The following is a 23,338-nucleotide window of genomic DNA, read 5'->3' on the forward strand; positions in this document are numbered from 1 at the left end:
TGCCAGTTTGCCGTTACACATGCCAGTTTGCCGTTACACATGCCAGTTTACTGGTTTTTTTATTTTGTTATTTATTTAACCTTTATTTAACCAGGAAAAGTCCCATTGAGTTACAGTAACTCTTCTCCCAGGGAGTCCTGGCCAAGATAGCGGCCAAGAAAGTTGCAAAGAAAAACAAAAAAGACAGGACAAAAAATTACATACTACACAACAAAGCTCTATACATAAACTATACATGTACAAATGTATATGTACAAACAAGACATTGTTTAACTTAGGTAAATACAAACATATAATTTAAAGGGTACCTAGTTAAAAACAATTACACCGTTCAGTCAGAGTTGACTTTGCATTTAATACCAACTTTAATCCTACCAGAAAGGCAGACTGTACACATGCCAGTTTACTGTTACACATGCCAGGTTGTGTGTCAGGGTGCGACAGAGAGCAACTGTTAAAGACGCAGTTGTATGATGTGATAGTGTTTCCCAAAGCTTGTCTACTCTTCTACTACACACTCAAAAGTATCTACTTTTTCTTCACAAAAAGAGTTTATACTTGTAGGGCGTAGTATAGGTAGGCAAACTGAGACACAGCGAGAGAGTAAATCATAGATGTAGAACCTTCTTAAAGGGCCCAATTATGCTCATTTACAGGTTTATGATTATGTTTACGGGGTCTACTAGAATAGATGTACATGATTTAATGTTCACTGTTTGAGACGTATTAAAGCTCTGTTCCCGGTTTGGCATCTTCAGTGTGTGGGCATGAAGTGGACCCGATCTGCTGAGCGTGGGTTGGGAGGAGCTGATGAACTGCTCAACTCGTTCTTGCTGTCATTGATTCCCTGTTCTCCTCCAGGTCCCTGAGTGGTGTCTGGATCACTGGCACCCGTCGGAGAAAGCCATGTATCCGGATTACTTTGCTAAGAGGGAGCAGTGGAAGAAGCTTCGGGCTCAGAGCTGGGATCGAGAGGTGCTTCTCCTTACACACATCATCACACCACATGCTTTACACCTTCGCCACTTCATCACTAACATCTATATGTCCTTAAAGTCAACATATCAGAATTTAAAACAAGTTTTTTTTTGTGAAATATTGCAGTTAGTATAAATGATTTATCCATTCACAACATTATTTTAAAGCAATCCCTCATAAGCAAAGACAAAACCAACACGACACGGACTTTTACATGCACATTCTTAAAGGGACAGTTCACCCACAAATGAAACATCTGTTATCATTTACATCCAGTTGCTCCAACCCTGTTTGAGTTTCTTTCTTCTGCTGAACACAGAAGATGAGATTTTGAAGAATGTTGGTAATCAAGCAGTGGATGAGCCCCATTTACTTCTTTAGTACTACTTTTCCCAACATGCACTTGTCCAAGGCTCTTTTAGTGTCTTTGGGACCGATTCGATTGATCGTCAAATAGTTTATGAAATAAAGAAACTCAAGTTATGGTGTCTGTGAACACTGTCGTCTCCCTCCACATGTGTGCACATCCTGAAACCCCCACCAGGTGGTGCTCTTTATTAAAATCAATATCTGAGACAATATATAGGAAAAATGTATTATTGATCTCTACATGCAAACCTTTAACTCAGCAACGCAAGTTAACCGGGTTAACAAGACCGTCTGAACTGTCGGCTTTAGAATAGTGGTTGACTGATGTCTTTTTTTCATTTATTTTTTATGGCAATTGCGATATTTATAATTAAAAAAAAAAGTTTTAAAACACTGTCTTTATTGATTTTTGGGGGAAAAAATTAAACAGGAGGAAAAAACGAGAAAAACAAACACTACGAACAGCTATACTGTACAGTGCTGGTCAGAATTATTGGCACCCCTGGTAAATATGATCAAAGATGGCTGTAAGAAATGCATTGCATTGTTTATCCTTTTTGAACTTTCATTAAAAAATTGAGCTTTTCATTGAAGTAAAAGAATTGAAAGAAATTATGAAATAAATGCTTTTCTCCAAAACGTGTTGGGAACAATTATTGGCTCCCTGTTATTAAATACTTTTTGCAACCTTCTTTTGCCAAGATACCAGCTCTGAGTCTTCTCCTATAATGCCTGATGAGTTTGGAGAACACCTGACCAGAGATCATTCCTCCATACAGAATCTCTCCAGATCCTGCAGATTCCCAGATCCATGTTGCGGGTGCTTCTCAGTTCAGCACACTCCTCTTCTACAGGGTTCTGGGGCCTCCTTTATAAACGTTGCGTACGCACAAAAGAAGGCGTACGCCGCTCTCTACGCAATAATTGGTATTTATAAAAAGCAAACTTGACGGGAAAATGTGCGGTCCTTCACGCAAACTCTGACCCAGGCGTACGCACAAAAACGGGTGAAATGAGAAGATGGAAGAAACACGTGAAAGTGTGTGAAACTGTAGACCGTTGTGTAAAAGAAATGGCAATACTGCCTCTCATAAATAACATGAAGACTTCACAAAGCAAGTCTTACCATTAACAGCCTACACGAACACCCGTTTGATCGATCTGCAGTGTGAAACAAACAAAATCAAACGAAGATTACAACAGAAATGCAAATTAACACATATTTGCAAAAAGAAAAGTGAAATATGTTCTACAATAATATTGGCATGTTGTGCAATTCATCCTCATAACACATCTGTAGCTTGTCAGATGCAATCAAATGATTGCTTGTCAGATTGTAATAAAATGCCATGATGCCATCACAATGTGTAATGGCGTGAGTGAAGTTACGTTTCTTGGTTTTCCTCTCTGTGTTTGCCATGATTTCGCAATCGATGAATATTAACTTGTGGGCGTTTCACGGACTATTTATGGGCAACTATGGGCGTGACATGAAGCCGCAAAAGCTGCGCTACATTTAGAATTGATTGTGATTTATTAAGGGAAGACAGCGTAGGATGTGCGTGCGCACGGTTTTATAAATCCGAATATTTCTGTGCGTACGCACGTCCTATGTTTCATCCGTACGCCACTTCTGACGCAAATCCTACGCAAAGTTTTATAAATGAGGCCCCAGGTCATGAAGCCGAGATGGTCCTGGCAGAAGCTTACTTTTGTGCTCAGTGACCCATTTGTGTGTTGATTTTGATGTTTGTTTTGGACCGTTGTCCTGATGGAAGATCCAACCACGGCCCATTATAAGATTTCTAGCAGAGGCAGACAGGTTTAGATTTTTTATCTGTTGGTATTTGCAAAAATGGCGTGCGCCAAAAAATATTCAGACTTATAAAACCGTTCGTACGCCAGAACCTGCGCAGAATTCACTTTATAAATCCCAGTCAGAGGAAGATTGTGCGCACATGCGTCTCCACCCGAAATAACCATATATGGAGCTTACAACGCCTAGTTTTACTATGCAGATCCTCATCTGCATATCATTTGCATATGATTATTCATCCAGGTGATAACGTTTAACGGTACAAGACACATTACATTAATAAAAATCATGTAGTTGTCTATCCTTGCCTTGTTTTTGAATACATAAATCAAATAGTGTATAAAATACATTTCAGAGAAAGTTTTTCTCAATCTTTTCCACTTGCCGAATTGTATTTTTAATTGGTTTATATTTTTAATGGAGATAGGACTTGGGCATTATTTGCACAAAACTATTTTCTCAGACAATATTATCATGATAAGCGATTCTCTCTGTGGTTAAAACATTAAAGCACAGCACGCCAGAGGAAAAGTGTTCAAAAACATCGCATCCACAACAAATATTTCTATTGATTGAATATAAAAAATGTTGTAACTTCTCAGTAATGATTTCATGTTCAAGTGTTTAACTCCATTAATTTGAATGGCATATTTAATCTAAATGTTTATATCAGAAGTAAAACATAGTTTAAATCATTATTTTATTTATTTAAACTGTTATTTGCGTCAGTTTCACTAAACGGCCCAACTCGCTCGCTGGCGCGGACATTTAAGAAGGGATGGATATTTGCTTCAAGTGACAGGCTTGGTGAGTGAAATTATATTTGTATTATCTTTCTGTAGATGTTTAATTTTCTTTAGATTTTCTGTCTAAAAGTGACCAAAAAGACACTTAACTCCAGCTCACCATCGGTGTCGCCAAACTGCTCCATCTCCAAAACGTTCGTACGCATGGGTCACAGTTTGCGTGCAGGTGCGCACATTTTCCCGTCAAGTTTGTTTTTATAAATCACAACTTATGCGTCGGAAGTGGCGTACGCCTCTTTCAGGGCCTGTTTTGTGCGTACGCAACGGTTATATATGAGGCCCCTGGACCTCCAGCAAAAAAATAGGCCCACAACATATAAGATCCAGCAGTGTATTTAACCGTAGGCACTGGGTACTCTTCATCCCTGTTTGCTCCAAACTCATCTGGTGGGTTTGCTGCCAAAAAGCTCTTTTTTCTTTCATCTGACCACAGAATCCGGTCCCTTTTGAAGATACAGTCGTGTCTGACAAATGAATATGCTGGATTTTAGTTTTGGAGGAGCGAGGAGGATTTTTCTTGAAACCCTCCTAAACAACATGTGGTGATGTAGGGGTTGTTTGATAGTTTTTAGGGTTTCTGACCACCAAGACTCCAGTAAACTCTGCAGTTCTCCATCTGTGATCCTTGGAGAGTCTTTGGCCACTCAAACTCTCCTCCTCGCCATGCATTAAGACAATATAGACGCGTCTATAGGTGGTAAACTCTGGAGTTAGGCGGTAAACTGTGGAATAGCTTGCCCCTCCCAATAAGAGAGTGTCCCACATTCAATACCTTCAAAACTCACTGAAAACAGTGGCTCCTAGAAAACCAGAGATGTACTCACTTTTAACTGTCACATATGTATTACCCATGCACTTTCACTGTTAAATTAAATGCAGTATAGAGGTGGATGAACAGTGTCTTTGCCTGCCTGCCTCTCCTTTGAGGCCACTGTCTGTCAGCTCTCTGGACCTACTCCCACTGTTATTGCGACTCTCTATAGACCACCAAAACCAAACAAGGATTTCATCTCTGACTTTTCTGCATTTCTGTCTCATCTGGCTACACTTTCATCTAATGTCATACTACTGGGAGATTTCAATATCCACATGGACAACTTCAATCACACTTTCACTAAAGATTTTACCTCATGTATCGATAGCCTTGGATTTCAACAGTTTGTCAACTTTCCCACACACAATAAAGGACATATTCTGGACTTAATCTGCTGCTCAGGAATAACACCTACGGACTGCAAAACTGACCACCTCCCTTATACTGATCATCTGCTTCTTTCATTTAATCTCAATCTGTCTTTCAGTAAATCCAACCCACCACGTACTATTCATTTCCGTAAAGTCAAGGACATCAACCTGGACAATCTCATAACTCATATCAATAACCTTCCCAGTGCAGATAGCCTTTCTACAACAGATGAGTTTCTCACACATTACAACACACACCTCCAAAACATTCTCAACACTCTGGCTCCACTCAAAACAGTGATGCGCGGGTCAATGTATAAACAAACCGCACCCGACCGACGTTTTCAACTAACCCGCCCGCAACTCGGACCGCAAAAAAAGCAAAAGAAAATATTGTACCCGACCCGCTTCCTGACCCGCATTTTTTAAAAGTAGTAAATGCTCATCGTAGCGTCTTAATATAACTTAAAGGGGTCATATAATGTCATTTTTATACAAGCTAATATGATTCTTTAGGGTCTAAATTAAAAGTTTGTAATATACTTTAATTAAAAATTCTCATTAGTATTGTAAGAAAACACTCATTTCACCTGGTCAAAAACAGCTCTGTTTTCAGCACGCCGTTTAAGTGCATGTGTCTTTAAATGATAATGAGCTTTGCTGGCCCCGCCCCTCTGTTCTGTGCGTACACCGTTTCTAACACAATAACACAAAAACCATTACACGTTGTTCATTATAAACGTGGGATTATGAATTATATCGCGAACGTCATACATAGAAAACATGCCGTAATGTACCCTGAGTGTAAACAGCCGCATTCATCGTGAAGCGTGCAGCAAGCGATTTGCAAAGATTAATATAAAGGTCAATAACACGTTACACTCACTTCTTCTTCTGGAGGTGCAGCAGGAACACGAATAGTTGGTACCGATCCTTTTTTCAGGAGCAGCTTCTTAGCAAAACCAGCTTTATACTGACCCTCGTTTGTAAAGCAGTCTGGTGTGTGAAATGATTCGCGCAAACATGACAGCATTGACGTTGATCGTGGGGAATATATACCCTTCGAAAACAAACTCAGCCACTGCGTCTTCAGCGGTTCGGATTTAGGAACATCAACATGATGCTGTGTTCGTTATTACACCCAAGAACAGAACACCACAATCGCTTAGACGCCATTCTACTCAGTGCTCCAGCTATCAACAATGAACGTGCCGGTCGGCGCAGGCTATGATTGACAGCTCGCTCACGAGCGAGGGCGGGGCTGTGTTGAAACGCTCCTGTCAATCAACCATCGTGGGAGGGGTGTCGATTTTGTGACGTCACAAAATCGACACCAGCTTGATTTGAGATGGGAGGAAACATATAAGAAGATTTTTTTTTTAAAAACACTGGATGGATTTTTATATATTTATTTTTATTTTTATTTTTTATTTTTTTTATAATTTTATGATGGTTGTGTACAGGCACTGCCAACACGCATTTCAGTACAATCAGCTTGTAAAAGTGCATGTACCATTATATGACCCCTTTAATATATTCTAATTTTGTCAAGAATTATAAAAAATCGTCAATAAGCTCATAATGTGTACTAAAATAGTCTAAATGTTTAGTTTTAAAAACAATTTTAAAAAGCTGGCTATGTCTATTTTGATGTTTCTGCGCAAGTTCAGCAGACAGTGGTTCGGGATTGTTCCGATCAGAGCTCGTGAGCGGAGAGCGCATTTCTGAATATTCCGCTCCGCTCACGGTCGCTCGCCCAACCCAGATGGCCTGCTGGTTCGAAAATATGTGGAATAAGGGCTGCCTCCGACCAATTTTTTTTCTAGTCGACTAGTAGTTGTTCATTTAAGCCATTTGTGGACAAATCGCCCCTTTATATTAATTTAATTACTTAAATAGGCTATAGCCTACAGGATAATAAGCGTTATGACCGCACGCATAAAGCTTGCCACAAAGAACCGGTTAAAGTAATGATTATGAATGTGTCTAAATTAGCAAGGAGACATTTAATTGTTTAGTAATAAACTGGTGTTTTCTGTGTCGCTGCAAAGATGAAGTTGACGATGCGGAGATTGGGGACTCGCCATGAACGCCAGAGAGAAATGCACATTTCATATGGATTACATAATCAGAGAGTAGCCTATTTATTTTGGTTTGAATATTTTAGTTTAAAAGTAGACACGTCAAGCTTTCTGTAATATATAGCCTATATTTCTCAAATCTGTGAGGCACAAGCTGAGTTTCGGCGCCCTCCAGTTCACGTGCAATGCAAGTGATCGTGCCGGCGCCTTATTTCATTGTCTGCTATATATTTTCTTCTTATTTATTAAATACGGGCAATTGATTGATAAAACATTGATCAAAATTATGATACAATTTATACAAAACGAAAATCTTTTAAAAAGAGTTTTCTATAAAACAAAACTTAATGAAGTCGTCAAAATCATGTTTTACCAAAAACAGCGCCGTTGCTAGGAGGGCGTCAGCGCCTCTGCCTCTCAGCGCCTCTGCCTCACGAGTGGATGATAGCCCTGAAGACGCCTAGCAATGATATACCTTTAGTGGTAGTATACCTTTAGTTAAGTTATACCTTAAGGGTCTTCGTAGCGCGCTAAGAGACAATGTTATCGGAAAATGCAGCCCAGGTATGATGCGTAATGGAGATTCCAAAGCGCTCTTCTTTGGTCAGAACCATGGAGAACGATCGCAGATTTACTATTAACAATGCAACAAAATATTTAAAGAGCATCAAGCTATTAAAATCTATATTATGTATACGCACAGATAATATAACAGTAGGCTATATTAGTCAATATTTTTTTATTAGGTGAAGCAGTGATTGGATAACGGTTTTTTTTATTTATTTTTTACGTTTTTAATTTAAAGGTGCCGTAGAATGGTTTATTTTATTATTTTATAATGTTTCCTGGGGTGCCCTTATAATGTTAGTATGTTTTTTAGATCAAAATTTGTTATAATTTAGAAATAAAAGGCATATTTCCAAGCCTGATTTCCTCCTTTGATTTGAACACTCTGTTTGAAGGGGCGTGTCTGCTGTGAGACTTCAGTGTTGTTGCCCACTGCTGTGATTGGCTGACATGCTTGCATATTAAATATCTGGCATTACATGTAGAGCTATCTGGAAAACTTTTACTATTACAGCTTTTATACGTTTTTACTATTACAGCTATCGAGATAAACGAATCGTGAGAAGTTTAAGTATTTAGATCTATTCCCATCACATAAAAGGTTGCAATGATGAGCATTGAGCAGATGACAGCCTATTGATCGCGTGAATGAAGATCTTATCACTGCAACGCGATTTACTGATGCATAAACAGTGTTGAACGACTTTGAGAGAAAGATTATCTGTCTGAACTTGAACAATTACACATCAGAAATTCACATAACCCACTGGTTCTCCAGAGGCTCGGATGAAGGAGCTAAAAAAATATTTTTGTGTTCATTTGTACATCCAAACACTGAGCAAGTGCCATGCTTCGTTCGCTCGTTTGCAAGCCACGATGTCTCTCGAGGAAAAAACAATATCGCGCTGGATCTAGATAACACAGTGTAAATTATCGTTAATAAAATCACTACTTACCGCTTGCGGGAATATAACGTTAGTTGAAATCGCCCCCTTCGTCCGTTTGAGACGCCGAGAGAAGCCTGGCTGCTTGATATTGTTCCAGGTTAGAAAAACAGTCCGTGGTGAAATGGACAGAGCAACTAACAACTTCGAATTAAACTGTAGCGGTATCAGATTATAGATAGATTATAGATAGATCTGCCATTTTCCCTATGATCCTCCTCCTGCTTGTTTCTTCAGCTGCAGAACTTCTGATGATTCGGCTGCGCAGTTTCGCCTGGCACTGAGCATGGGCTGGCATATGCAAATTTTTAGAGGCGTACATATTAATGATCCCGACTGTTGCGTCACAGTCGGTGTTATGTGGAGATTCGCCTGTTTTTCAGGGGTGTTTTTCAAAAATGAGATTTAAATAAGAAGGAGAAAACTATGGTGTTTGAGACTCACTGTATGTCATGTCCATGTACTGAACTCTTGTTATTTAACTATGCCAAGATAAATTCAATTTCACATTCTAGGGCACCTTTAAGGCCCACCCACAATTGGTCTGGCCCATCCAAAACTGGAATCCTGGCGCCATGCCTGGTTGGTCGTGCCAGTTTTGTGGTTATCAAATGTGTAAATAGCATCGCAAGAAGTAGCCTACACATGACAAAGCCAGCACTTTGGTCATCATCTTTCATTATTTCGGCAAATGTCTCCCACACTTTGCTCTTTCTATTTGTGTATTTGCGGAGCTTCCACTCCTCAGTCTTCACCTTTTCTCTTGCCGCCTCCATCTCTACCTGCAGACTGAGCTCGTGCGTCATCTTCGCGCCAGTTATTCAGCCAATAAAGTGTAGGCCTATGTATTTCATAGAAAATTGTGTCTAGTACTAAAAAAATTACAAAGGTTTAATTGGCATCTTTATTTCAAACGACCCGACCGACCGCGACCCGAATATCATTAAAAATATTTTTGGATGACTCGTAACCGCGGGTGACCACGGGTGACCGCAGGCACCTGCTCATTTTGGATCAACCCGCGCATCACTGACTCAAAACTCGATCTGTCACCTTCACTAACACAGCACCCTGGTTTACTCCCACCCTCAGAAAACAAAAAGCATTAGGCCGCCGGCTGGAAAGACTCCACAGGAAAACTGGACTCACCATACACAAAGACATGTACACAACTCACATCCTCCAATACAAAGACTCCATCTCCAAAGCCAAATCCACCTACTACTCCCGGTTAATCAGCTCCAATGAAGGCAATTCCAAGGCTCTTTTCTCCCTCATTTCTAATATCACAAAACCCCCTCATTCACTTCCATCCCATCGCTATTCTTCTTTTGACTTTTGCAATAAACTGTCATCTTTTTTCACCACAAACATCCAACACATTCACCAGCAACTTACTCCGTCAGTCATAAACCCATCCATTCCACCCTCATTCACTCCAACCCATCCATTTTCAACATTTACCCTTCCCTCTGTTAATCAAATTTCCACTCTTATCCAGAAATCAAATAACTCCTCCTGTCAACTAGACCATCTCCCCACTTCTCTTGTCAAAGCTTCCACTCCTGCTCTTTCCCCCCTCATCACTAATATTATTCATGCCTCCCTCACTTCTGGTACTGTACCCCCCTCTCTGAAAACTGCTGCTGTCACTCCCATACTTAAGAAACCCGGTTCCGATCCCACTGACCTCAATAACTTCCGCCCCATCTCAAACCTTCCATTCATCTCCAAACTTCTTGAAAAAAATGTCGCTGCTCAACTCCAAACCCACCTTTCCTCCAATAACCTTTATGAACAATTTCAATCTGGCTTTCGCTCCCTCCATAGTACTGAAACGGCCCTTCTCAAAATCACCAATGACCTCCTCCTTTCTGCTGACTCCGGTTCACTATCCATCCTCCTTCTGCTTGATCTCAGTGCATCCTTAGACACCAAGTCGCATTTCAATCCTTCTGGACAGACTCTCCTCCATCGGCATCACTGGTATTCCCCTCACCTGGTTCCGCTCCTACCTTTCCGACCGCTCCCAGTTTATCCAGCTAAAGTCCTTCACCTCTCATCCCTTCCCTGTCACTTCTGGTGTTCCTCAGGGTTCTGTCCTTGACCCCTTGCTTTTTCTGATCTATCTTCTCCCCCTTGGTCACATCTTCAGGAAACACAACATTCATTTTCATTGCTATGCGGATGACACCCAGCTCTACATCTCCAGTAAACCCAACAGCACACTCCCACCCTCCTCCCTAACCAACTGCCTTCATGAAATAAAGTCCTGGTTCACCTCAAACTTCCTCAAACTTAACAGCAGTAAAACTGAACTTCTACTCACTGGCACAAAATCCACCTTAAGTAAAATAAACAATTTCTCAATTTTCATCGACGGCTCCTCCATCTCCCCCTCCCCTCAGGTAAAGAGTCTGGGTGTCATCCTAGACAGCACCCTCAGCTTCACTGCACACATCAATAACATCACCCGCTCAGCCTACTTCCACCTTAGGAACATTCACCGCCTCCGCCCTTCTCTCACTCCTCTTTCCACTGCCGTTCTTGTCCATAGCCTTGTCACTTCCCGAATCGACTACTGCAACTCCCCCTCCTGTTTGGTCTCCCTCAAAAAACCCTCCATAAACTCCAACTTGTTCAGAATTCTGCTGCACGCATCATCACTCACACACCCTCCATCAAGCACATCACCCCAGTCCTCCAACAGCTCCACTGGCTCCCCATCACACACCGCATCCACTACAAAATCCTGCTCCTCACTTTCAAAGCCATCCATAACCTCGCCCCTCCATACCTGACTGACCTCATTCATATTGCCACACCTGCCCGCTCTCTCCGCTCCTCCTCCTCTCTCCATCTCATTGTCCCGCCAGCCCACCTCGTCACCATGGGGAGTAGGGCCTTCAGCCGCTCTGCTCCCCAGCTCTGGAACACTCTCCCCCCTGACCTCCGCAACTCTGACTCACTCCCACACTTCAAATCCACACTCAAAACTCATCTGTTTAGACAAGCCTACTTACTCTGACCACTACTGTATTATTGACCTGTACTGCTTTTAACTGATGTATTTTTACCTGTTTTTATTCTAGTTTTTACCCTAGTTAGTTTTTAGTTTGTTCTAATGCACCTTCTTGTAAGGCGACCTTGAGTGTCCAGAAAGGCACCAAATAAATAACATTTATTATTATTATTATTATTATTATTATTATTATCATGCATTTTTATTTTGTTTGTGTTGTCCATGTATATTGTCGTCCATGTATATTGTTTTGTTATAGTGAATGAATGCTGTATGATTGTTGGCTGTCTTTATGTTAGTTTTATGTTACCGGCCTAGGGACTGCAGATGAAAAGTATTTTTACTAATTCTGGCATATTTACTTGGTGTATTTTCATACATCAATGTGCATGAATATGCATTGACCCTATCAAATAAACCAATAAATAAAATAAAAAATAAACGTCCTCTTCCAGGAAGATTCGTAACATCTTTAGTTGATTGGAACTTCTTAATTATTGCCCTGATGGTCAGAATGGGGATTTTCAATTCTTTAGCTGTTTTCTTACAGCCACTTTCTATGTTGTGATGCTCAACAATCTTTTGCTGCACATCAGAACTATATTCTTTGGTTTTACTCCGTGTGATGAATTATTTAGGGAATTTGGCCTTTGTGTTTCCTTATATTTAAACTCCTGTGGAACAAGAAGTCATAGCTAGGCAATTTCATGTTCCTAGTCACCCTGGTGTGATACATTTTTTTATATACTTCAGAGATATTTTACTCATACAAAATGATTGGGGTGCCAACAATTATGGCCAATGAAAGTCTAGATTTTTGTGCAATTTTTGAATTAAAGTTCAATAGGATAAACAATGCAGATCTATATTTTACAGCCATCTTTGATCATATTTACCAGGGGTGCTGGTAAACTGTACATACACACAATGTCAAAACATTGGTACTTTAATATCAGAATTGGTCCATTATCAGCCAGGTTACACAGACAATAAAATATTTGGGATTTGGGAAATATAAGGGATTCCATGCTTTGAAAAACTTTTCAGGTTTTCCCATAATAATATATGTGAGTTTTTCCAAAGCCAAACATAAGACAATTCCTGTAACCATTGTTTAAAATTAGGGCTTTCTGTGTTTTTCCAATTGCGAGAGACTACAAGTTTTGCTTGTAATAAGCAGAAGATCAACATTTACTTAGCTAGTTAAAGTGCAAGTTACAGGGAAAATATTAAATATGCAAAGTTTAGGACATTTGGGGACATTGTTTCACCACCAGTGATGCAAAACCCTTTCCCAGAAAAGTTGAAAAGTTCTCCCCCGACTTTCCCAACAAAAATCCCGCCCCCTGACATAAGGGAAGTGACATTACTGAGCTATATGCATTTAAAAATAGCCTATTAAAATGGTACAATGGCATTGCTCAGTTCAACGTGTTGGGAAATCGGGCATTTTGTCCCGCATCAGCATTTATTCAAAAGTTAATAACGTTCGACATTCAAAAGGTAAATAAAGATTTCCCACTTCTCCAACACGTCACTCGCGAGCTATGTGAGCGCTTTTGCGCGCTCAAGTTCGTTATTTCAAATAATTGAAGCTCATTTTTTCCAGGCGCAGCGAGTCAACATGACGGATGGGGGTGCACCCGAACTACGGGTGTTTTTTTCTTCTCCGTAAATAAATCTAGTAGCAGAGCTACAGCAAGCGTTTTTCGATGGTGGAAATCCATTAGCTATTAAAACTTCTTTGTCGTTGTGGAGAGCGCAGTGCATGGTTTCATCAACGACAGACGCCACGGGAAAATCGGACCGAATTCTACTATTAATAATAAAAGATAAGCTAATGTGCATTGTAAATGTCAGTAATTTATCTTTTTTGACTCATTCTTTTTATAAAAATGATTTAAAGGCTGAAATATGCAAGGTTTATGTTTTTATAAAAACTCTTTTGTCAATTTTATTTGAACGTGTACATGTTAGTAGTAGATAACATGTTGCAAGACACTCCTTTAAAATTTGACCCGACCGTCCGCGACCCGAATATCATTAAAAATATTTTTGGATGACTCGTTACCGCGGGTAACCGCAGGCACCCGCTCATTTTGGATCAACCCGCGCATCACTGCTCAGCACAGGTCGAGTTACCATATGAAGTGTGATGTGAATCGTGAATCGGCTCAGTTTACTCCGGTTAATCGGGTCGTTTGTTACCCCAATGAACCCATAAATGATGAAATCTCGAATTGGGTTGTTTCAGTAATGCTGAATCCCCCCAGTGACCCCAGTAATGCTGAATCCCCCCAGTGACCCCACTAATGCTGAATCCCCCCAGTGACCCCAGTAATGCTGAATCCCCCCAGTGACCCCACTGATGCTGAATCCCCCCAGTGACCCCACTGATGCTGAATCCCCCCAGTGACCCCACTAATGCTGAATCCCCCCAGTGACCCCACTAATGCTGGATCCCCCCAGTGACCCCACTAATGCTGAATCCCCCAGTGAGCCCAGTAATGCTGGATCCCCCAGTGCCCCCAGTAATGCTGAATCCCCCCAGTGCCCCCACTAATGCTGTATCCCCCCAGTGACCCCAGTAATGCTGAATCCCCCCAGTGACCCCACTAATGCTGAATCCCCCCAGTGACCCCAGTAATGCTGAATCCCCCCAGTGACCCCACTAATGCTGAATCCCCCCAGTGACCCCAGTAATGCTGAATCCCCCAGTGACCCCAGTAATGCTGAATCCCCCCAGTGACCCCACTAATGCTGAATCCCCCCAGTGACCCCAGTAATGCTGAATCCCCCCAGTGACCCCACTAATGCTGAATCCCCCCAGTGACCCCAGTAATGCTGAATCCCCCAGTGACCCCAGTAATGCTGAATCCCCCCAGTGACCCCACTAATGCTGAATCCCCCCAGTGCCCCCAGTAATGCTGAATCCCCCCAGTGACCCCAGTAATGCTGAATCCTCTTGTTCTGCAGGTCCAGCAGCTCCAGGCTGAAACCCCTGCCGAGGGCCCCAAGTCTGAGGCTCTTCCTCCGGCCCGCAGGGAAGGGGATCTTCCTCCACTGTGGTGGCAGTTCGTCACTCGACCCCGAGAGCGGCCCATGTGAGGAGGACCTGTGGAAAACACCTCTATCTGCTCAATCCTTATCAATCTAATAAAGTATTATGTGAATCAGTTCCCTTGCATTCATTTGATTTCAGCTGTTTTCATCTAGAGGTCCTTTACACATCTTCACCTCATGGCACAAGCTGATTGGCCTCTGCTGATCCTACAGCCAATCAGATCGCTGGCTAGTCCTCTAGCACTTCAGTCTTTTATTAATCCAAATCACTAAACAATCTTCTGTTGACTGCATTTATCAGTTCATAAATGCAAATATATTAGGGCTGTCAACATTAAAACATTAATTTTGTGATTGTTTTTTCTCGATACTGCTAACACACTATAACTGATTCAGTTGGCCCTTTTTCCCAAACCATTAAAGTCTAAAACAAATCAGTAACCTAAAAATAGGGCACAATATCCATTTTGAGGAATTTCCCAGCTTTCAGACACATGCCAACTTTACAAAAAATACCCTCATTTTACACCGGTTTAACCATTATATCATTCAGAAAACACAAACATTTAATATAATTACCTCAAGTGTCAAACTGTGAACTCAAATAGCTCATCATCAGGATCTTCTGTGGTTTTTAACCCTTAACTGGGAAAATCGATCCTCATGAACTTAAAGCAGTGCTTTCCAGTATGAGAGAAGTTAGATTCCCAACAGGTGTGTTAAGACTTATAGCAGAACTTACAGGTGTAAACAGAGGTTTGTGTGAGGAAACATTTCGGGCCGGTTTCACAAAGCTATTTTAGACCGGTCTATAGTGTTAGACAAGTCTAAAATTGGCTCATAGACAGTCTAATGCAAGTTAGACTGTTTCACAAAAATAAAGACTGACTTAATTTAGACCAAAAAAATTAGACACCTTACCCCCAGGCTAACTTAGGTCTAAGACTCTGTTACCTTGGCAACCAGCAGTAACAATGAGTTACATTACAAACTGCCAAAAGAAAAGGGAAAATGGCTCATAATTTAAACATTTCTTCTTGTTACTACATTCCCAAGTAAAATGTCCTTGTAACTGTTAGAGCCGTTACATAGTCAACGCGAGCAACGATCGACGCGCTCCCTTTCATACGCAGTCACGGGCGATGCGTGAAATGCAATACACCGTGACTGTTCAACCGTCTATTTCGCTTCAAACGCTCGCTTTATACGCGCGTCCTATTCGCCTTGGACGCGCGAATGGATTCAAAATGTTCAAGCGTCGAACTAGACGCGATAGACGCGAATTTGACGCTCTATTCGCGTTTGGTGTGAATGCTGCATAATAACAGGCTGCGATGTCAAGATTGCAATGAAATGTGTGTGTGTATGTCAGAGAGAGAGATGGCACGGGCGCGATCGAACAGTGGAAACATAAAAACATACTCCGTCATTTATACTCCTCCAACAAACACATATTCTCCGCTGGGGTAAACTGCACTGAGCGGTTGAATGCGCTTACTCGATCCGCCATGTTTTTTGTTTTGAAAAGTGTCTTATTTTACCCAGAATGCATTGCAGTGTAGTCCTACTTAAGATAGTCAGAGTCTTAAGTGCTTTGTGCAACGGTCTGATTTAGATGTCTATCTGAAGTCTGACTATCTACTATATCTAAGCCATAGTCAAAGTCTATCTTTGTGAAACCGGCCCTTCATCTTAAAGTGCAGTAAACATACAAATGAAAGTGGATCGATTGATTTCTTATCCTAGAGCTGAGAACATTAATATTACAGCCGTCATCTATCATTCCCACTGATATAACGGCTGGTGTTTTAACACTGAAGCTCAGCAAACATCAGTCCTCAGAATGTCCTGCTGTGTACTTTTGTGAAGTTCAGAGTCGACTAGTGATGGGAGAAACTGAGCTTTATAAAGCTTTGAATCAACTGAACAAACTGATTCAGTGTTTCGAATCGTTGGAATCGCCACACGCTGGCGACTCCTGCTGGTCAGAACAGGGAATGCAATAACTCAGGCCAAACTTGCACTAAAACAGCTGTTAAAAACACATGCAAATGTTTTATTGAAAGTATAATCCATCAGATGCAGTGAACTAAACATCTAATAAGATTAAACATCAGGTGTCTGTATAATATCTGTTCTTTTATCAATTTTCAGTGCTTGTGTTTCGAAGCTTCACTAGGAATCAGAGAGTTATTAGCAAACGTAATGTTGCTTATAGCGCCACCATGTGGATGAATCTCACAAGATTTGATACACAGCCTCATTTTGACACGTATACGTTAATTATCATAAGAGTCAGACATTATGAATTGACCTTATTAGGTGCTGTGATTTGATTGGCTGCTGACGGCCATGTTTGCTGAATTGTGTGAGTGATATTTGAAGAGTGTGTTATCATGTGACCCAGAGAAGATGAACATCAGGATTCGTTGGGTTTGATCGTGACGTTCAGCAGATGCAGATCAACACATACAAATTATCATTTAATATCTTCACAGTGTTTTGATGTGTCAGGGTTTTTTTTTAGGACTTTTTGTCCTGAGTTTCGAGTGAATTGGATCAAACGGTCGAGGAGAAGTTTCTTTTATTTCCAAGCTTGAGATCTTTATGACTTACAGTCTCTGACGCCCAGACATGTTTAGAGCAGGACAATAATAACTGATAAAACACTGCAAATATAATAATGTTGCAGCGGCTTCAGTGCTTGAACACATTAAATACACCTGGATTAGAATACGTTTAACAAATCCCACTTCTGCATGATTTATAGATGATTGATGTGAATCTACTGTGAAACTAAATGAAGCTGATCTTCATCAACACAAACAGAGCTTGAGAAAAGCACAGACACACACCGTCACACACACTGATGTCTATATGAGGATTTATTACACAGTTATTCTGACATATTTCAGTGACAGAAGTTCAGCTGTTATTAATGTAATGAAGATAAAGTAAGAGACTCTGTAACATCTCACTGAACTGATTTATCATGAAGCTCAAAGCATTATGGGTAGAATCTCTCTACAGTCTATTCTCATTCATCAACAGTTTCACTGATGATCCAGTATAAACCAAAAACCCCGGATAGAGCGGTTCAGTGAATGTGGTGTTCTCTGTGTGGAGGAGGATCATTGTGTCTCTGTTGATGTTGTAGAAGGACAGAGTTCCTGCACTGGGATCCACATACACTCCTACTCTATTACTGGGCACTGCAGGGAGTTTAGTCGCCATGTTATTGTGCCAGAATGAGTATCTGGAGGAAGAGCAGAACAAACTCCAGGACTGATCATTATATCCAAACGCACTCTCTAAACCCCCTCCCTTCCTGCTGATGCTCTTATATGACACTGATACATACACACCATCACCACCACTCCACTCAATCTCCCAGTAAGCGCGTCCTCTCACACTCTCTCTACACAACACCTGAGGATACACATCAAATCTGTCTGGATGATCAGGATACGACTGAAGCTCGTAAGTGCTAGTAATCACTCTGTTCCCCTCAGACAGAAGGAGGAGTGTATTCGCTGTGTTCGGATCCAGAGTGAGCTGACGGGAATCTGATGGAGATAAAACACATCAGAATCAGGAATTATGAATCTGATCTTTTAATGTATCTGAACTCTTCATGTTCAGTATATCAGCAGTGTCTCAGTGCAGTTTAATCATCATTCACATGATCAACTCTAAAACTCTTCTGTCATGTTTTCTTTCTGCTTCTACAGGAAGAACATGAACACACTCAGTGAGTTTCTCTGCTTGTTTTCGGCCAGTTGATAATACCTAGAATATCAAAATCGACTGCTGGCGGAAGATCCTTCTCCTATTTAGCACCAAAACTTTGGAACAGCCTTCCTACCATTGTCCGGGAAGCAGACACACTCTGTCAGTTCAAAGCTAGACTAAAGACACATCTCTTTGACCTAGCATTCACATAATACATTATAGACTTCTATAATTCAATGTTAGGCTGCATAGATTAGGTCAGCTGGAACCGGGAACACTTCCCATAAATCCTGATGTACTCGTTACATCATAAGAAGAATGGCATCTATCACTCCATCACAGCATCACACACTCACAGCATCACACCCTCACTCTATCACTCCATCACATCATCACACCCTCACTCCATCACACCCTCACTCTATCACACACTCACACCATCACACCCTCACTCTATCACTCCATCACATCATCACACCCTCACTCCATCACACCCTCACTCTATCACACCCTCACTCCATCACACCCTCACTCTATCACTCCATCACAGCATCACACACTCACAGCATCACACCCTCACTCTATCACTCCATCACAACATCACACACTCACAGCATCACACCCTCACTCTATCACTCCATCACAGCATCACACACTCACAGCATCACACACTCACAGCATCACACCCTCACTCTATCACTCCATCACAGCATCACACACTCACAGCATCACACCCTCACAGCATCACACCATCACACACACAGCATCACACACTCACACCATCACACACTCACTCCATCACACCCTCACTCTATCACTCCATCACAGCATCACACACTCACACCATCACACCCTCACTCTATCACTCCATCACATCATCACACCCTCACTCCATCACACCCTCACTCTATCACACACTCACACCATCACACCCTCACTCTATCACTCCATCACATCATCACACCCTCACACCATCACACCCTCACTCTATCACACCCTCACTCCATCACACCCTCACTCTATCACACCCTCACTCCATCACACCCTCACTCTATCACTCCATCACAGCATCACACCCTCACTCTATCACTCCATCACATCATCACACCCTCACACCATCACACCCTCACTCTATCACTCCATCACAGCATCACACACTCACAGCATCACACCCTCACAGCATCACTCCATCACATCATCACACCCTCACTCCATCACACCCTCACTCTATCACACACTCACACCATCACACCCTCACTCCATCACATCATCACACCCTCACACCATCACACCCTCACTCTATCACTCCATCACAGCATCACACACTCACAGCATCACACCCTCACAGCATCACTCCATCACATCATCACACCCTCACTCCATCACACCCTCACTCTATCACACCCTCACTCCATCACACCCTCACTCTATCACTCCATCACAGCATCACACCCTCACTCTATCACTCCATCACAGCATCACACCCTCACTCTATCACTCCATCACATCATCACACCCTCACACCATCACACCCTCACTCTATCACTCCATCACAGCATCACACACTCACAGCATCACACCCTCACTCTATCACTCCATCACAGCATCACACACTCACAGCATCACACCCTCACAGCATCACACCATCACACACACAGCATCACACACTCACACCATCACACACTCACTCCATCACACCCTCACTCTATCACTCCATCACAGCATCACACACTCACACCATCACACCCTCACTCTATCACTCCATCACATCATCACACCCTCACTCCATCACACCCTCACTCTATCACACACTCACACCATCACACCCTCACTCTATCACTCCATCACATCATCACACCCTCACTCCATCACACCCTCACTCTATCACACCCTCACTCCATCACACCCTCACTCTATCACTCCATCACAGCATCACACCCTCACTCTATCACTCCATCACATCATCACACCCTCACTCCATCACACCCTCACTCTATCACTCCATCACACCATCACACCCTCACTCTATCACTCCATCACATCATCACACCATTACACCATCATACCCTCACTCTATCACTCCATCACAGCATCACACCCTCACTCTATCACTCCATCACACCATCACACCCTCACTCTATCACTCCATCACATCATCACACCCTCACTCCATCACACCCTCACTCTATCACTCCATCACAGCATCACACACTCACACCCTCACTCCATTACACCCTCACTCTATCACTCCATCACAGCATCACACACTCACTCCATCACACCCTCACTCTATCACTCCATCACAGCATCACACCATCACACCATCACACCATTACACCATCACACCCTCACTCTATCACTCCATCACAGCATCACACACTCACTCCATTACACCCTCACTCTATCACTCCATCACAGCATCACACACTCACTCCATCACACCCTCACTCTATCACTCCATCACACCATTACACCATCACACCCTCACTCTATCACTCCAGCACAGCATCACACCCTCACCCCATCACACCCTCACACCATTACACACTCACACCCTCACTCCATTACACCCTCACTCTATCACTCCATCACAGCATCACACACTCACACCATCACACACTCACACTATCACTCCATCACAGCATCACACCCTCACTCCATCACACCCTCACTCTATCACACCCTCACTCTATCACTCCCTCACCCCATCACACCCTCACTCTATCACTCCATCACAGCATCACACCATTACACCATCACACCCTCACTCTATCACTCCATCACAGCATCACACCCTCACTCTATCACTCCATCACATCATCACACCCTCACACCATCACACCCTCACTCTATCACTCCATCACATCATCACACCCTCACTCCATCACACCCTCACTCTATCACTCCATCACAGCATCACACACTCACACCCTAACTCCATTACACCCTCACTCTATCACTCCATCACAGCATCACACACTCACTCCATCACACCCTCACTCTATCACTCCATCACATCATCACACCCTCACTCCATCACACCCTCACTCTATCACTCCATCACAGCATCACACACTCACACCCTAACTCCATCACACCCTCACTCTATCACTCCATCACAACATCACAGCATCACACCATCACACCATTACACCCTCACTCTATCACTCCATCACATCATCACACCCTCACACCATCACACCCTCACTCTATCACTCCATCACATCATCACACCCTCACTCCATCACACCCTCACTCTATCACTCCATCACATCATCACACCCTCACAGCATCACACCATCACACACACAGCATCACACACTCACACCATCACACACTCACTCCATCACACCCTCACTCTATCACTCCATCACAGCATCACACACTCACACCATCACACCCTCACTCTATCACTCCATCACATCATCACACCCTCACTCTATCACACCCTCACTCTATCACACCCTCACTCTATCACTCCATCACACCATCACACCCTCACTCTATCACTCCATCACATCATCACACCCTCACTCTATCACACCCTCACTCCATCACACCCTCACTCTATCACTCCATCACAGCATCACACCCTCACTCTATCACTCCATCACATCATCACACCCTCACTCCATCACACCCTCACTCTATCACTCCATCACACCATCACACCCTCACTCTATCACTCCATCACATCATCACACCATTACACCATCACACCCTCACTCTATCACTCCATCACAGCATCACACCCTCACTCTATCACTCCATCACACCATCACACCCTCACTCTATCACTCCATCACATCATCACACCCTCACTCCATCACACCCTCACTCTATCACAGCATCACACACTCACACCCTCACTCCATTACACCCTCACTCTATCACTCCATCACAGCATCACACACTCACTCCATCACACCCTCACTCTATCACTCCATCACAGCATCACACCATCACACCATCACACCATTACACCATCACACCCTCACTCTATCACTCCATCACAGCATCACACACTCACTCCATTACACCCTCACTCTATCACTCCATCACAGCATCACACACTCACTCCATCACACCCTCACTCTATCACTCCATCACACCATTACACCATCACACCCTCACTCTATCACTCCAGCACAGCATCACACCCTCACCCCATCACACCCTCACACCATTACACACTCACACCCTCACTCCATTACACCCTCACTCTATCACTCCATCACAGCATCACACACTCACACCATCACACACTCACACTATCACTCCATCACAGCATCACACCATCACTCCATCACACCCTCACTCTATCACACCCTCACTCTATCACTCCCTCACCCCATCACACCCTCACTCTATCACTCCATCACAGCATCACACCATTACACCATCACACCCTCACTCTATCACTCCATCACAGCATCACACCCTCACTCTATCACTCCATCACATCATCACACCCTCACACCATCACACCCTCACTCTATCACTCCATCACATCATCACACCCTCACTCCATCACACCCTCACTCTATCACTCCATCACAGCATCACACACTCACACCCTAACTCCATTACACCCTCACTCTATCACTCCATCACAGCATCACACACTCACTCCATCACACCCTCACTCTATCACTCCATCACATCATCACACCCTCACTCCATCACACCCTCACTCTATCACTCCATCACAGCATCACACACTCACACCCTAACTCCATTACACCCTCACTCTATCACTCCATCACAGCATCACA

At 42.7% G+C, this 23,338-nt stretch overlaps 1 protein-coding gene across 1 annotated transcript in view; it reads left to right on the forward strand.

The window, feature by feature from the left end:
* ndufb9 (NADH:ubiquinone oxidoreductase subunit B9) overlaps positions 1-14,944 on the forward strand; it is a 39,684-nt gene extending 24,740 nt beyond the window's left edge. Inside the window, exons 3-4 of the mRNA XM_079894860.1 lie at positions 862-975; positions 14,745-14,944. Coding sequence (XP_079750986.1) covers positions 862-975; positions 14,745-14,876 — 246 coding nt within the window. The 3' untranslated portion in view covers positions 14,877-14,944. The remainder of the gene's footprint in view (positions 1-861; positions 976-14,744) is intronic.
* The last annotated feature ends 8,394 nt before the right edge of the window (positions 14,945-23,338 follow it).

This window comes from Squalius cephalus (genome assembly GCF_949319135.1).
Source record: "Squalius cephalus genome assembly, chromosome: 15".
NCBI classification, from domain to species: Eukaryota; Metazoa; Chordata; class Actinopteri; order Cypriniformes; family Leuciscidae; genus Squalius; species Squalius cephalus.